This window comes from Rutilus rutilus (genome assembly GCF_951802725.1).
Source record: "Rutilus rutilus genome assembly, chromosome: 22".
Classification (NCBI taxonomy): Eukaryota; Metazoa; Chordata; class Actinopteri; order Cypriniformes; family Leuciscidae; genus Rutilus; species Rutilus rutilus.
In genome coordinates this window covers 29,672,240-29,691,577 of record NC_140227.1, presented here as the reverse complement: position 1 = coordinate 29,691,577, position 19,338 = coordinate 29,672,240, and the positions used below count along the sequence as shown (strand labels likewise).

At 37.8% G+C, this 19,338-nt stretch overlaps 1 protein-coding gene across 2 annotated transcripts; it reads left to right on the top strand.

Moving 5' to 3' along the window:
- Positions 1 to 312: 312 nt before the first annotated feature.
- Positions 313 to 19,338, top strand: LOC311282450 (uncharacterized protein). 2 transcript variants are annotated; one of them, XM_084396239.1, is made up of 9 exons: positions 313 to 14,044; positions 14,400 to 14,521; positions 14,870 to 14,931; positions 15,017 to 15,219; positions 15,429 to 15,594; positions 17,437 to 17,595; positions 17,679 to 17,740; positions 17,839 to 17,935; positions 18,128 to 19,338. In XM_084396239.1, coding segments are annotated over exons 1-9 (14,415 nt in total). In that variant the 5' UTR covers positions 313 to 501; the 3' UTR covers positions 18,129 to 19,338. The 2 variants fall into 2 exon arrangements, with proteins under 2 accessions (XP_084252365.1, XP_084252364.1); XM_084396238.1 differs by lacking the exon at positions 18,128 to 19,338 and having other exon boundaries at positions 17,839 to 18,042.

Here is a 19,338-nt window from a genome sequence, read left to right as displayed (position 1 = left end):
ACCACATTAGAATCATCTACAAGTGAAAGTGGTTCAACAATGGAAACTACAATATCCACAACAGGTACCTCTCCATCTTCTACAACAGAAAGTACATCAGAATTGACTTCATCTACAACAGAAATATCTTCAGCTAGTGTAGAACAAACAACAAGCAAGCAGACACAAACCACTCCAGATACTTCTAGCACAGAAACAGAATCTACAACGACAGCTTACTCAACATTTACAACAGCTATGTCCCCTATGAGCACAACCACATTAGAATCATCTACAAGTGAAAGTGGTTCCACACTGGAAACTACAATATCCACAACAGGTACCTCTCCACCTTCACCATCTTCTACAACAGAAAGCACATCAGAATTGACTTCATCTACAACAGAAATATCTTCAGCTAGTGTAGAACAAACAACAAGCAAGCAGACACAAACCACTCCAGATACTTCTAGCACAGAAACAGAATCTACAACGACAGCTTACTCAACATTTACAACAGCTATGTCCCCTATGAGCACAACCACATTAGAATCATCTACAAGTGAAAGTGGTTCCACACTGGAAACTACAATATCCACAACAGGTACCTCTCCATCTTCACCATCTTCTACAACAGAAAGTACATCAGAACTGACTTCATCTACAACAGAAATATCTTCAGCTACTGTAGAACAAACAACAAGCAAGCAGACACAAACCACTCCAGATACTTCTAGCACAGAAACAGAACCTACAACGACAGCTTACTCAACATTTACAACAGCTATGTCCCCTATGAGCACAACCACATTAGAATCATCTACAAGTGAAAGTGGTTCAACAATGGAAACTACAATATCCACAACAGGTACCTCTCCACCTTCACCATCTTCTACAACAGAAAGTACATCAGAATTGACTTCATCTACAACAGAAATATCTTCAGCTAGTGTAGAACAAACAACAAGCAAGCAGACACAAACCACTCCAGATACTTCTAGCACAGAAACAGAACCTACAACGACAGCTTACTCAACATTTACAACAGCTATGTCCCCTATGAGCACAACCACATTAGAATCATCTACAAGTGAAAGTGGTTCAACAATGGAAACTACAATATCCACAACAGGTACCTCTCCATCTTCTACAACAGAAAGTACATCAGAATTGACTTCATCTACAACAGAAATATCTTCAGCTAGTGTAGAACAAACAACAAGCAAGCAGACACAAACCACTCCAGATACTTCTAGCACAGAAACAGAACCTACAACAACAGCTTATTCAACGTTTACAACAGCTATGTCCCCTATGAGCACAACCACATTAGAATCATCTACAAGTGAAAGTGGTTCAACACTGGAAACTACAATATCCACAACAGGTACCTCTCCATCTTCACCATCTTCTACAACAGAAAGTACATCAGAATTTACTTCATCTACAACAGAAATATCTTCAGCTACTGTAGAACAAACAACAAGCAAGCAGACACAAACCACTCCAGATACTTCTAGCACAGAAACAGAACCTACAACGACAGCTTACTCAACATTTACAACAGCTATGTCCCCTATGAGCACAACCACATTAGAATCATCTACAAGTGAAAGTGGTTCAACAATGGAAACTACAATATCCACAACAGGTACCTCTCCATCTTCTACAACAGAAAGTACTTCAGAATTGACTTCATCTACAACAGAAATATCTTCAGCTACTGTAGAACAAACAACAAGCAAGCAGACACAAACCACTCCAGATACTTCTAGCACAGAAACAGAATCTACAACGACAGCTTACTCAACATTTACAACAGCTATGTCCCCTAAGAGCACAACCACATTAGAATCATCTACAAGTGAAAGTGGTTCAACAATGGAAACTACAGTATCCACAACAGGTACCTCTCCACCTTCACCATCTTCTACAACAGAAAGCACATCAGAATTGACTTCATCTACAACAGAAATATCTTCAGCTACTGTAGAACAAACAACAAGCAAGCAGACACAAACCACTCCAGATACTTCTAGCACAGAAACAGAATCTACAACGACAGCTTACTCAACATTTACAACAGCTATGTCCCCTATGAGCACAACCACATTAGAATCATCTACAAGTGAAAGTGGTTCCACACTGGAAACTACAATATCCACAACAGGTACCTCTCCATCTTCACCATCTTCTACAACAGAAAGTACATCAGAATTGACTTCATCTACAACAGAAATATCTTCAGCTAGTGTAGAACAAACAACAAGCAAGCAGACACAAACCACTCCAGATACTTCTAGCACAGAAACAGAATCTACAACGACAGCTTACTCAACATTTACAACAGCTATGTCCCCTATGAGCACAACCACATTAGAATCATCTACTAGTGAAAGTGCTTCAACAATGGAAACTACAATATCCACAACAGGTACCTCTCCATCTTCTACAACAGAAAGTACATCAGATTTGACTTCATCTACAACAGAAATATCTTCAGCTACTGTAGAACAAACAACAAGCAAGCAGACACAAACCACTCCAGATACTTCTAGCACAGAAACAGAATCTACAACGACAGCTTACTCAACATTTACAACAGCTATGTCCCCTATGAGCACAACCACATTAGAATCATCTACTAGTGAAAGTGCTTCAACAATGGAAACTACAATATCCACAACAGGTACCTCTCCATCTTCTACAACAGAAAGTACATCAGAATTGACTTCATCTACAACAGAAATATCTTCAGCTACTGTAGAACAAACAACAAGCAAGCAGACACAAACCACTCCAGATACTTCTAGCACAGAAACAGAATCTACAACGACAGCTTACTCAACATTTACAACAGCTATGTCCCCTATGAGCACAACCACATTAGAATCATCTACTAGTGAAAGTGCTTCAACAATGGAAACTACAATATCCACAACAGGTACCTCTCCATCTTCTACAACAGAAAGTACATCAGAATTGACTTCATCTACAACAGAAATATCTTCAGCTACTGTAGAACAAACAACAAGCAAGCAGACACAAACCACTCCAGATACTTCTAGCACAGAAACAGAATCTACAACGACAGCTTACTCAACATTTACAACAGCTATGTCCCCTAAGAGCACAACCACATTAGAATCATCTACAAGTGAAAGTGGTTCAACAATGGAAACTACAGTATCCACAACAGGTACCTCTCCACCTTCACCATCTTCTACAACAGAAAGCACATCAGAATTGACTTCATCTACAACAGAAATATCTTCAGCTACTGTAGAACAAACAACAAGCAAGCAGACACAAACCACTCTGGATACTTCTAGCACAGAAACAGAACCTACAACGACAGCTTACTCAACATTTACAACAGCTATGTCCCCTATGAGCACAACCACATTAGAATCATCTACAAGTGAAAGTGGTTCAACAATGGAAACTACAATATCCACAACAGGTACCTCTCCATCTTCTACAACAGAAAGTACATCAGAATTGACTTCATCTACAACAGAAATATCTTCAGCTAGTGTAGAACAAACAACAAGCAAGCAGACACAAACCACTCCAGATACTTCTAGCACAGAAACAGAACCTACAACGACAGCTTACTCAACATTTACAACAGCTATGTCCCCTATGAGCACAACCACATTAGAATTATCTACAAGTGAAAGTGGTTCAACACTAGAAACTACAATATCCACAACAGGTACCTCTCCATCTTCTACAACAGAAAGTACTTCAGAATTGACTTCATCTACAACAGAAATATCTTCAGCTACTGTAGAACAAACAACAAGCAAGCAGACACAAACCACTCCAGATACTTCTAGCACAGAAACAGAATCTACAACGACAGCTTACTCAACATTTACAACAGCTATGTCCCCTATGAGCACAACCACATTAGAATCATCTACAAGTGAAAGTGGTTCAACAATGGAAACTACAATATCCACAACAGGTACCTCTCCATCTTCTACAACAGAAAGTACATCAGAATTGACTTCATCTACTACAGAAATATCTTCAGCTACTGTAGAACAAACAACAAGCAAGCAGACACAAACTACTCCAGATACTTCTAGCACAGAAACAGAACCTACAACGACAGCTTACTCAACATTTACAACAGCTATGTCCCCTATGAGCACAACCACATTAGAATCATCTACAAGTGAAAGTGGTTCAACACTGGAAACTACAATATCCACAACAGGTACCTCTCCATCTTCACCATCTTCTACAACAGAAAGTACATCAGAATTTACTTCATCTACAACAGAAATATCTTCAGCTACTGTAGAACAAACAACAAGCAAGCAGACACAAACCACTCCAGATACTTCTAGCACAGAAACAGAACCTACAACGACAGCTTACTCAACATTTACAACAGCTATGTCCCCTATGAGCACAACCACATTAGAATCATCTACAAGTGAAAGTGGTTCAACAATGGAAACTACAATATCCACAACAGGTACCTCTCCATCTTCTACAACAGAAAGTACTTCAGAATTGACTTCATCTACAACAGAAATATCTTCAGCTACTGTAGAACAAACAACAAGCAAGCAGACACAAACCACTCCAGATACTTCTAGCACAGAAACAGAATCTACAACGACAGCTTACTCAACATTTACAACAGCTATGTCCCCTAAGAGCACAACCACATTAGAATCATCTACAAGTGAAAGTGGTTCAACAATGGAAACTACAGTATCCACAACAGGTACCTCTCCACCTTCACCATCTTCTACAACAGAAAGCACATCAGAATTGACTTCATCTACAACAGAAATATCTTCAGCTACTGTAGAACAAACAACAAGCAAGCAGACACAAACCACTCCAGATACTTCTAGCACAGAAACAGAATCTACAACGACAGCTTACTCAACATTTACAACAGCTATGTCCCCTATGAGCACAACCACATTAGAATCATCTACAAGTGAAAGTGGTTCCACACTGGAAACTACAATATCCACAACAGGTACCTCTCCATCTTCACCATCTTCTACAACAGAAAGTACATCAGAATTGACTTCATCTACAACAGAAATATCTTCAGCTAGTGTAGAACAAACAACAAGCAAGCAGACACAAACCACTCCAGATACTTCTAGCACAGAAACAGAATCTACAACGACAGCTTACTCAACATTTACAACAGCTATGTCCCCTATGAGCACAACCACATTAGAATCATCTACTAGTGAAAGTGCTTCAACAATGGAAACTACAATATCCACAACAGGTACCTCTCCATCTTCTACAACAGAAAGTACATCAGATTTGACTTCATCTACAACAGAAATATCTTCAGCTACTGTAGAACAAACAACAAGCAAGCAGACACAAACCACTCCAGATACTTCTAGCACAGAAACAGAATCTACAACGACAGCTTACTCAACATTTACAACAGCTATGTCCCCTATGAGCACAACCACATTAGAATCATCTACTAGTGAAAGTGCTTCAACAATGGAAACTACAATATCCACAACAGGTACCTCTCCATCTTCTACAACAGAAAGTACATCAGAATTGACTTCATCTACAACAGAAATATCTTCAGCTACTGTAGAACAAACAACAAGCAAGCAGACACAAACCACTCCAGATACTTCTAGCACAGAAACAGAATCTACAACGACAGCTTACTCAACATTTACAACAGCTATGTCCCCTATGAGCACAACCACATTAGAATCATCTACTAGTGAAAGTGCTTCAACAATGGAAACTACAATATCCACAACAGGTACCTCTCCATCTTCTACAACAGAAAGTACATCAGAATTGACTTCATCTACAACAGAAATATCTTCAGCTACTGTAGAACAAACAACAAGCAAGCAGACACAAACCACTCCAGATACTTCTAGCACAGAAACAGAATCTACAACGACAGCTTACTCAACATTTACAACAGCTATGTCCCCTAAGAGCACAACCACATTAGAATCATCTACAAGTGAAAGTGGTTCAACAATGGAAACTACAGTATCCACAACAGGTACCTCTCCACCTTCACCATCTTCTACAACAGAAAGCACATCAGAATTGACTTCATCTACAACAGAAATATCTTCAGCTACTGTAGAACAAACAACAAGCAAGCAGACACAAACCACTCTGGATACTTCTAGCACAGAAACAGAACCTACAACGACAGCTTACTCAACATTTACAACAGCTATGTCCCCTATGAGCACAACCACATTAGAATCATCTACAAGTGAAAGTGGTTCAACAATGGAAACTACAATATCCACAACAGGTACCTCTCCATCTTCTACAACAGAAAGTACATCAGAATTGACTTCATCTACAACAGAAATATCTTCAGCTAGTGTAGAACAAACAACAAGCAAGCAGACACAAACCACTCCAGATACTTCTAGCACAGAAACAGAACCTACAACGACAGCTTACTCAACATTTACAACAGCTATGTCCCCTATGAGCACAACCACATTAGAATTATCTACAAGTGAAAGTGGTTCAACACTAGAAACTACAATATCCACAACAGGTACCTCTCCATCTTCTACAACAGAAAGTACTTCAGAATTGACTTCATCTACAACAGAAATATCTTCAGCTACTGTAGAACAAACAACAAGCAAGCAGACACAAACCACTCCAGATACTTCTAGCACAGAAACAGAATCTACAACGACAGCTTACTCAACATTTACAACAGCTATGTCCCCTATGAGCACAACCACATTAGAATCATCTACAAGTGAAAGTGGTTCAACAATGGAAACTACAATATCCACAACAGGTACCTCTCCATCTTCTACAACAGAAAGTACATCAGAATTGACTTCATCTACTACAGAAATATCTTCAGCTACTGTAGAACAAACAACAAGCAAGCAGACACAAACTACTCCAGATACTTCTAGCACAGAAACAGAACCTACAACGACAGCTTACTCAACATTTACAACAGCTATGTCCCCTATGAGCACAACCACATTAGAATCATCTACAAGTGAAAGTGGTTCAACACTGGAAACTACAATATCCACAACAGCTACCTCTCCATCTTCACCATCTTCTACAACAGAAAGTAAATCAGAACTGACGTCATCTACAACAGAAATATCTTCAGCTAGTGTAGAACAAACAACAAGCAAGCAGACACAAACCACTCCAGATACTTCTAGCACAGAAACAGAATCTACAACGACAGCTTACTCAACATTTACAACAGCTATGTCCCCTATGAGCACAACCACATTAGAATCATCTACAAGTGAAAGTGGTTCAACAATGGAAACTACAGTATCCACAACAGGTACCTCTCCATCTTCACCATCTTCTACAACAGAAAGTACATCAGAACTGACGTCATCTACAACAGAAATATCTTCAGCTAGTGTAGAACAAACAACAAGCAAGCAGACACAAACCACTCCAGATACTTCTAGCACAGAAACAGAATCTACAACGACAGCTTACTCAACATTTACAACAGCTATGTCCCCTATGAGCACAACCACATTAGAATCATCTACAAGTGAAAGTGGTTCAACAATGGAAACTACAGTATCCACAACAGGTACCTCTCCACCTTCACCATCTTCTACAACAGAAAGCACATCAGAATTGACTTCATCTACAACAGAAATATCTTCAGCTAGTGTAGAACAAACAACAAGCAAGCAGACACAAACCACTCCAGATACTTCTAGCACAGAAACAGAATCTACAACGACAGCTTACTCAACATTTACAACAGCTATGTCCCCTATGAGCACAACCACATTAGAATCATCTACAAGTGAAAGTGGTTCCACACTGGAAACTACAATATCCACAACAGGTACCTCTCCATCTTCACCATCTTCTACAACAGAAAGTACATCAGAACTGACTTCATCTACAACAGAAATATCTTCAGCTACTGTAGAACAAACAACAAGCAAGCAGACACAAACCACTCCAGATACTTCTAGCACAGAAACAGAACCTACAACGACAGCTTACTCAACATTTACAACAGCTATGTCCCCTATGAGCACAACCACATTAGAATCATCTACAAGTGAAAGTGGTTCAACAATGGAAACTACAATATCCACAACAGGTACCTCTCCATCTTCTACAACAGAAAGTACATCAGAATTGACTTCATCTACAACAGAAATATCTTCAGCTAGTGTAGAACAAACAACAAGCAAGCAGACACAAACCACTCCAGATACTTCTAGCACAGAAACAGAACCTACAACGACAGCTTACTCAACATTTACAACAGCTATGTCCCCTATGAGCACAACCACATTAGAATCATCTACAAGTGAAAGTGGTTCAACAATGGAAACTACAATATCCACAACAGGTACCTCTCCATCTTCTACAACAGAAAGTACATCAGAATTGACTTCATCTACAACAGAAATATCTTCAGCTAGTGTAGAACAAACAACAAGCAAGCAGACACAAACCACTCCAGATACTTCTAGCACAGAAACAGAACCTACAACAACAGCTTATTCAACGTTTACAACAGCTATGTCCCCTATGAGCACAACCACATTAGAATCATCTACAAGTGAAAGTGGTTCAACACTGGAAACTACAATATCCACAACAGGTACCTCTCCATCTTCACCATCTTCTACAACAGAAAGTACATCAGAATTTACTTCATCTACAACAGAAATATCTTCAGCTACTGTAGAACAAACAACAAGCAAGCAGACACAAACCACTCCAGATACTTCTAGCACAGAAACAGAACCTACAACGACAGCTTACTCAACATTTACAACAGCTATGTCCCCTATGAGCACAACCACATTAGAATCATCTACAAGTGAAAGTGGTTCAACAATGGAAACTACAATATCCACAACAGGTACCTCTCCATCTTCTACAACAGAAAGTACTTCAGAATTGACTTCATCTACAACAGAAATATCTTCAGCTACTGTAGAACAAACAACAAGCAAGCAGACACAAACCACTCCAGATACTTCTAGCACAGAAACAGAATCTACAACGACAGCTTACTCAACATTTACAACAGCTATGTCCCCTATGAGCACAACCACATTAGAATCATCTACAAGTGAAAGTGGTTCAACACTGGAAACTACAATATCCACAACAGGTACCTCTCCACCTTCACCATCTTCTACAACAGAAAGCACATCAGAATTGACTTCATCTACTACAGAAATATCTTCAGCTACTGTAGAACAAACAACAAGCAAGCAGACACAAACCACTCCAGATACTTCTAGCACAGAAACAGAACCTACAACGACAGCTTACTCAACATTTACAACAGCTATGTCCCCTATGAGCACAACCACATTAGAATCATCTACAAGTGAAAGTGGTTCAACCAGGGAAACTACAATATCCACAACAGGTACCTCTCCATCTTCACCATCTTCTACAACAGAAAGTATATCAGAATTGACTTCATCTACTACAGAAATATCTTCAGCTACTGTAGAACAAACAACAAGCAAGCAGACACAAACCACTCCAGATACTTCTAGCACAGAAACAGAACCTACAACGACAGCTTACTCAACATTTACAACAGCTATGTCCCCTATGAGCACAACCACATTAGAATCATCTACAAGTGAAAGTGGTTCAACCAGGGAAACTACAATATCCACAACAGGTACCTCTCCACCTTCACCATCTTCTACAACAGAAAGTACATCAGAATTGACTTCATCTACTACAGAAATATCTTCAGCTACTGTAGAACAAACAACAAGCAAGCAGACACAAACCACTCCAGATACTTCTAGCACAGAAACAGAATCTACAACGACAGCTTACTCAACATTTACAACAGCTATGTCCCCTATGAGCACAACCACATTAGAATCATCTACAAGTGAAAGTGGTTCAACAATGGAAACTACAATATCCACAACAGGTACCTCTCCATCTTCTACAACAGAAAGTACATCAGAATTGACTTCATCTACAACAGAAATATCTTCAGCTAGTGTAGAACAAACAACAAGCAAGCAGACACAAACCACTCCAGATACTTCTAGCACAGAAACAGAACCTACAACGACAGCTTACTCAACATTCACAACAGCTATGTCCCCTATGAGCACAACCACATTAGAATCATCTACAAGTGAAAGTGGTTCAACCAGGGAAACTACAATATCCACAACAGGTACCTCTCCATCTTCACCATCTTCTACAACAGAAAGTATATCAGAATTGACTTCATCTACTACAGAAATATCTTCAGCTACTGTAGAACAAACAACAAGCAAGCAGACACAAACCACTCCAGATACTTCTAGCACAGAAACAGAATCTACAACGACAGCTTACTCAACATTTACAACAGCTATGTCCCCTATGAGCACAACCACATTAGAATCATCTACAAGTGAAAGTGGTTCAACAATGGAAACTACAATATCCACAACAGGTACCTCTCCATCTTCTACAACAGAAAGTACATCAGAATTGACTTCATCTACAACAGAAATATCTTCAGCTACTGTAGAACAAACAACAAGCAAGCAGACACAAACCACTCCAGATACTTCTAGCACGGAAACAGAACCTTCAACGACGGCGTACTCAACATTTACAACAGCTATGTCCCCTATTAGCACAACCACATTAGAATCATCTACAAGTGAAAGTGGTTCAACACTGGAAACTACAATATCCACAACAGGTACCTCTCCATCTTCACCATCTTCTACAACAGAAAGTACATCAGAACTGACTTCATCTACAACAGAAATAATTTCAGCTGGTGTAGAACAAACAACAAGCAAGCAGACACAAACTACTCCAGATACTTCTAGCACAGAAACAGAACCTACAACGACAGCTTACTCAACATTTACAACAGCTATGTCCCCTGTGAGCATAACCACATTAGAATCATCTACTAGTGAAAGTGGTTCAACAATGGAAACTACAATATCCACAACAGGTACCTCTCCATCTTCACTATCTTCTACAACAGAAAGTACATCAGAACTGACTTCATCTACAACAGAAATATCTTCAGCTACTGTAGAACAAACAACAAGCAAGCAGACACAAACCACTCCAGATACTTCTAGCACAGAAACAGAACCTACAACGACAGATTACTCAACATTCACAACAGCTATGTCCCCTATGAGCACAACCACATTAGAATCATCTACAAGTGAAAGTGGTTCAACACTGGAAACTACAATATCCACAACAGGTACCTCTCCATCTTCACCATCTTCTACAACAGAAAGTACATCAGAATTTACTTCATCTACAACAGAAATATCTTCAGCTACTGTAGAACAAACAACAAGCAAGCAGACACAAACCACTCCAGATACTTCTAGCACAGAAACAGAACCTACAACGACAGCTTACTCAACATTTACAACAGCTATGTCCCCTATGAGCACAACCACATTAGAATCATCTACAAGTGAAAGTGGTTCAACAATGGAAACTACAATATCCACAACAGGTACCTCTCCATCTTCTACAACAGAAAGTACTTCAGAATTGACTTCATCTACAACAGAAATATCTTCAGCTACTGTAGAACAAACAACAAGCAAGCAGACACAAACCACTCCAGATACTTCTAGCACAGAAACAGAATCTACAACGACAGCTTACTCAACATTTACAACAGCTATGTCCCCTATGAGCACAACCACATTAGAATCATCTACAAGTGAAAGTGGTTCAACACTGGAAACTACAATATCCACAACAGGTACCTCTCCACCTTCACCATCTTCTACAACAGAAAGCACATCAGAATTGACTTCATCTACTACAGAAATATCTTCAGCTACTGTAGAACAAACAACAAGCAAGCAGACACAAACCACTCCAGATACTTCTAGCACAGAAACAGAACCTACAACGACAGCTTACTCAACATTTACAACAGCTATGTCCCCTATGAGCACAACCACATTAGAATCATCTACAAGTGAAAGTGGTTCAACCAGGGAAACTACAATATCCACAACAGGTACCTCTCCATCTTCACCATCTTCTACAACAGAAAGTATATCAGAATTGACTTCATCTACTACAGAAATATCTTCAGCTACTGTAGAACAAACAACAAGCAAGCAGACACAAACCACTCCAGATACTTCTAGCACAGAAACAGAATCTACAACGACAGCTTACTCAACATTTACAACAGCTTTGTCCCCTATGAGCACAACCACATTAGAATCATCTACAAGTGAAAGTGGTTCAACAATGGAAACTACAATATCCACAACAGGTACCTCTCCATCTTCTACAACAGAAAGTACATCAGAATTGACTTCATCTACAACAGAAATATCTTCAGCTAGTGTAGAACAAACAACAAGCAAGCAGACACAAACCACTCCAGATACTTCTAGCACAGAAACAGAACCTACAACGACAGCTTACTCAACATTCACAACAGCTATGTCCCCTATGAGCACAACCACATTAGAATCATCTACAAGTGAAAGTGGTTCAACCAGGGAAACTACAATATCCACAACAGGTACCTCTCCATCTTCACCATCTTCTACAACAGAAAGTATATCAGAATTGACTTCATCTACTACAGAAATATCTTCAGCTACTGTAGAACAAACAACAAGCAAGCAGACACAAAGCACTCCAGATACTTCTAGCACGGAAACAGAACCTTCAACGACAGCGTACTCAACATTTACAACAGCTATGTCCCCTATTAGCACAACCACATTAGAATCATCTACAAGTGAAAGTGGTTCAACACTGGAAACTACAATATCCACAACAGGTACCTCTCCATCTTCACCATCTTCTACAACAGAAAGTACATCAGAACTGACTTCATCTACAACAGAAATAATTTCAGCTGGTGTAGAACAAACAACAAGCAAGCAGACACAAACTACTCCAGATACTTCTAGCACAGAAACAGAACCTACAACGACAGCTTACTCAACATTTACAACAGCTATGTCCCCTGTGAGCATAACAACATTAGAATCATCTACTAGTGAAAGTGGTTCAACAATGGAAACTACAATATCCACAACAGGTACCTCTCCATCTTCACTATCTTCTACAACAGAAAGTACATCAGAACTGACTTCATCTACAACAGAAATATCTTCAGCTACTGTAGAACAAACAACAAGCAAGCAGACACAAACCACTCCAGATACTTCTAGCACAGAAACAGAACCTACAACGACAGATTACTCAACATTCACAACAGCTATGTCCCCTATGAGCACAACCACATTAGAATCATCTACAAGTGAAAGTGGTTCAACATTGGAAACTACAATATCCACAACAGGTACCTCGCCATCTTCACCATCTTCTACAACAGAAAGTACATCAGAACTGACTTCAGCTACTGTAGAACAAACAACAAGCCAACAGTCAACTCAAACATCATTTACAACAGCTGTGTCCCCTATGAGCACAACCACATTAGAATTGTCCACAAGTAAAAGTGGTTCAACTCTGGAAACTACATTATCTTCAACTGAAACTGGCCCAACAGTAACAAATATGATATCAAGTACATTTGTCTCTTCATCTTCTTCTATCACAGAAGGTCTGAGTGCTTCAGCATTCACCCCATCAAATCCCTCTCCAAGCCCTGCAGAAAAAACAAGCCAGCAGACACAAACCACTATTTCAACTTCAAGCATTGAAATTCCTTCAACGGCTACAGCCCAAACGTTTAGCATTTCTACTTCATCTCAGTCAAGCCCCACACTTGAAACTTTGTCCCCTGCTCAATCGAGTACACAGAAAACTTCAACTTCAACATCAACATCAACATCAACATCAACATCAACATCAACATCAACATCAATATCAACATCAACTTCAACAAAACCTTCTTCATCCACACCTTTAAGTACAGTTTCAACAACTCAAAACTGTCAATGCAGTTGTAATGGATATCCATGCGTATACAATAAAGATTCTAAGAAATGTGAATGTAAATGCCAACCTCCCACTTATGGAGAATCTTGCGAATTCGCACATGACTCTAAGCCTACTTTGTGTAAGTTTTTATCATACATTTCTTATATTATAATTATTACACTTGTTATTGGTGTTCTCTATTTCCTTTCTTATTTTCCACATTCGTTGTAAATAATTATTTCACTGTACTTGTGGGTATTGAATCAATAGAAAATCAGCCCCTAAGATACTTCTAGCCAATAAGTTGTTCATCTGACAGTAAAGTTAGTTTTAGAGCTAAAATGTCACACAACCCACAGACATACTTGATGTCCTGAAAGTTCTTTCATTACAAAATATTTAGCACAATAGTTTGAATTTGCAGCTCACTTATGTCCCTCATGTTCAAATATGTAAGTCTTTCTAATGTTTCTAAATCTATTATTTTATTGCAGCTGGAGGAATACCCACATTGAAGGCAAATATCTCTCTTCGAATTTTGATGGACTATCTTCCTGATTATGAAGATTTGAACTCTGCCCAATCAAAAAATCTAATTTCCATCTTAAAACAAGAGGTATATTTTCTAGTTCCTTTTCCTGAAGTAATTTAAAGCTCACAAATTTTGTAAAAAAAAAAAAAAAAAAATGTGTTGATACAGTGGACCTAAAAGTATTCAGACTCTTAAGTCAAACTTAAATAAAAAATAAATCAAAGAAAAAATATATGAACATTATTTGCATTTAATTTTTTATTTGACAGAACAGACCAGGGCTGAAATCACATTAGATGGATAAATTTTCTTGCAATACTGCAATAAATCTTTAATAAATTTAGTTAATTGCATAAGTTATTATTTGCTAAATATATTGTATAAATATTTATATGCTGGAAAAAAAAAACGTTTTTTTTGTTTTTTTAACAGCTTACAGTCCTGTGCAAAAGAGCAAATGAAAACTTCAAAGACGTGCGCATTCTTAGGCTAAGGTAAGTTAATTAATCTTGAATTTCATACATTTACAAATATTTGCAAAGCAAAATTATATTAATATGTGGCATGTACTTTTTTAAGGCAAGGAAGTGTCGTTGCTGAAAGTGTTTCAGAATATAACTATCCCAACAACAACACACAAATAAATGATCTAAACGAAAATCTGGAAGACGATCTGGTAAAAATATTTAATGACTCAAATTCACTGGACAATCTCAGCGCAGCTCTCGGTAATGTTTCCATCGAACGTGACCAAATTGCCACGGAGGAACCTGTAATATTGGGTAAGTTACTTTTTTTATTTTAAAAACAGATAAGATATCATCATTTAACATATTTTAGTAAAAAACAAGGTAGACCTCCTTTAAGGGACACACGGACTACTATTACAGTATATCTAATGTTTTTGTAATATAGCTCCAGATGTCTTTTGTATTCATTTATTGAGATCTTTAATTTGCATATCACCTTTTTTTATCTTTGTCATGTGCAGATATTACAGATCTAAAACCATTTGTGAACTGCACTGAGAATTTTGCAAACTTCACGGAGGAGGTTGTAAATGGAGAATGGGTATGTGTGGGACCATGCACAAATAATACTAACTTCTGCAATCAACATGGTGAATGCCAAAATGCAATAGAAGGACCACGGTGCAAGTAAGTGCTTCAATGCAAATTCTAATAATTACAAACTGCACAGTCTTCAGGTAATCAAAGGATATTTACCTTTAACTTTATTTTTTGCTCAATATTTATTAAATGAGCGAGTACATCATGAACCCATCTTCCAAACCATGTTTTTGTCTTATCCCGAATCACTATTGGGGCTTTTGCACTGCATGGTACTGCTAGGTAGGGCTCACTTTTTGGGGGGTTTCCACTGTGTACAGTACCTAGTACCTGGTACTTTTTTAGTACCACCTCGGTAAACAAATTTGTTAACCTCATATTTAAATAAGCAATTAAAAAAATATCACACATTTTAATCTGATGGGCAAAAATGAAATGTCTGCAAAATGCAATGTTTTCAGGAATTTAGGGGTTTTTTTTCACAAACTTTGTATGCAATGCTTTGGCTGTTCTTTTACTCAATAACAGCATTTTGGGGGCCTGAAAACACAAACTTTTGAAAACTAGTTTAAATTGCAGGTTTTTGAAAACGATACCATTATCATCTCCGTGTAAACTACAATAATGTCAAAAAATCGAGTGCGTATAGTGTTTATTTTTAATTTTTTACAAAGTGACATCTACTGGCCTGGCAGCAAAATACAGCTTTTTTAGTCGGTTTCGTATCGTTTTGACAGCGAAAAACTTGAAAGCGAAACTTTTCAAAAACGCAAAGAAAAAACTTTTCAGTTTTTAGGTTTACGGAACAGCGATGTACTTAAAAACAGAAAAGTTTTTCCTTTGCGTTTTTTAAAAGTTTTCTGTACAGACGACAACGTGGTCAAAACGAAAACGACTAAAAGCGCTGTATTATGTATGCCAGGCCAGTAGTTGACATGGTCGGAATTAGAATTAGTTTACGGTGTTAGAATTTGGCTTATGTAAATAGTGCGTATCCATTGGTCGTAGTAGAGGTGCAGTAAGTCTACACTGGAGAAGCGTTAATAAACTCAGTATCTTGAGCAGCAAAAGCGCAGTCCTGTAGTCTGCCATTGTAGTATTGGTTGTCAAGTACTCGTGCACGCCTATAGACCTTATGTAACCCCGCCCCTTTTCAGCGCTGCGCTCGTTGTCTTTTGACTTCCGGTCTGTATTTTCACAGCGATTCTGCATGTATATTAATGAACGGCTCGTTTTAAAATCTTCCCGGTCTACTGACATTTGTTAAGTCATCTGCTTTAAACATTACAATTCTCATGATAACTTTCGTTAACTTTACATTAAAGGTATAGCGGAGGATTTTTTACTTCCGGGTGGATCACCTATACTATTGGTCCTCCTAATTGTCAATCATTCTGGTGAATCAATCAAACTTATTCAAAAAGTGGAGAGGGCGGGTCTTATCTAAAATTCGGAAAGATCCTCCGCTATACCTTTAAGTAAATCCACTTCAAAAGCGAATTACTCCTGGACAGCAGCGCCATAGAGATATACAGAGCGACCGCAAAAACGGAAGTTAAAAGACAATATTCTAAAGATGGCGGCGCCCTCGTTTCTCTGGCGCATAAGGTCTATTACTGAACACATAATATGCATGCACATGACGTCACGTTTTCACAAATTCACGTTTTTCTAGTTTACACAGGCATGATTACAGTATTGTTCTCAAAAACTTGCACTTTAAAACAGATTATCAAACGTTTGCATTTTCAGGATTCCAAAATGCCGTTGTGTAAGTGAACGTCAAAAACGCATTAAAAAAAAGTTGTCCATTTTTTGGTTGAAAACAGTGTCATGTAAACAGCCCCCAAAGTACATAATTGTTGTGTAAACGTACCCTAAGAAATACTTTCTTAGTGACATCCCCTCCTCATTTTGCCAATTGTCCAGGTGTGACAGATCTTACTTTGAGAAGTACCATGGAAAGCACTGTGAGCTTTACAGCAGAGAGGCTGGTTTCTACGCAGTTCTCTTCGGCAGTTTAGCAGCTTTTGCTCTACTTATCATTGTTGCCGTTGTGATGGTTGTGGTGTTCTACAGGGCAAAGAGGTCTGTATAACTTTTTCTGTGACTTAAGCATTCAAAGATGACAAAAAATCTAAACAAATAACTCAATAATCTAATTTCAACAGAGCGTCAAGAAAAAGGAGGTTATCGTTTTTTGATGATGTCGTCTTTGATTTTTCATCCAGAGGTATGATGTCATATTGTTGCTATACGCATGCTCAGACTCTCAAGCATTAGAAATGATGTGACGTATTATAATTGAAAATATGAACTATATTATTGCAGGATCCATAGACAGAGGCTTTGGGAATCAAACCTTTTCAGCCACAGAAGCATCAGAATCAGGGTCTTATGGAGCGAACAATGATCATTCATCTGCATGGTAGGATAAGAGATTATATATCATTTTATAAATAGCCTATATGAGAAAAGGAAGAAACATAGCAAAACCTAAAATCAGCAGTCAAAATGGACTAGGATATGATAAGATCATTAATGACAATAAATATGTCTTGCTGTATTTGTGGTTGTTAATTTTATTGATTATTTTATTTATTTTCCCTCTTTGCAACAGATCAGACCAGAGCAACTGAAGTGATGGATGTCTAATGAAAAGGGATGACAGATATACATATATATATTTTTTTTTATATTATTTTTTTTAATTTATTTTTTTGCCACACGACACAATCAATCACAAAACACGGCCAATCAGAACAATCCTCTCTGTTCGCGCACTTTATCGCTCTAAAAACTAAGCACACATACCTTGTATGTTTATGACTTCTGTGATGCTTCTCTATAGGGTATGCTTTTAATGGTTTATCATGTAATATCCTCTTGTAAACTTTACGTAATCACTCTCCATGTTTGGTAATTAATATACATTAGGATCTGCACATTGGTCCAATGAGATGTGATGTAGGCGGGGCTTCCTGCTCAACACACACACACACACACACACACACATATTGCTTGTCGCTTGTTGATGCTATTTACGTTGTATTATATTTATGCATTTAGCAGGCGCTTTTATCCAAAGGATAAATTAAAACCTAGATTAGGAAACGAGAGCTAAAGAGAAATGCAGAGAATAATAAAAAAAAAAAAGAAATCCTGGTATGAGAGGGTGATACTCTGGGAATTAAAAAAGACTATTAATAATAATCATCATAAATAAACATAATCCTAATCAGTGTTGGGTGTAATGCATTATCATCTACTATCAATTACTGTAATTTAATTATTTTCCCTTGAAAAAGTAATTTAAGGGATTACTCTTTTCTGTAATTTAATCACAGTTACTTCTGATGTAATTGCACTAAATACTGTTTAGACTAGAACAATTTTAGGCCTATATAAAACAATAGTGGATTTAACGTCTAACGTTAAAATGTTGCCTATATTTTTATGTAACTCTTTAAATACTTTGGAAAGCTCAAGAATTATTCATTATTTATTTGAAATAATTAAAATAGCAGTTTCATATCTATTCTTGTATTTGTTCAACTACTCAATGTTGATATGGGACTTAGAAAGTAATAATGCAATTTATAGAGAGTAGCCTAATTAGTAGGTCTATAGTAATTTAATTACATTGTGTAATTAATAGCTAGTAATTAATTAGTTAAGTTGATTGTTGTTTTTAATGATTGTTTTTGTTGTACATTTACATATATGATTTTGTTGTACATTTACATAGCCTATATTTATATGCCTTTTGATATGATAGCATTGGTATTGCTTGTATTTACATTGAGAAGCACATTAAATTAATATTTATAA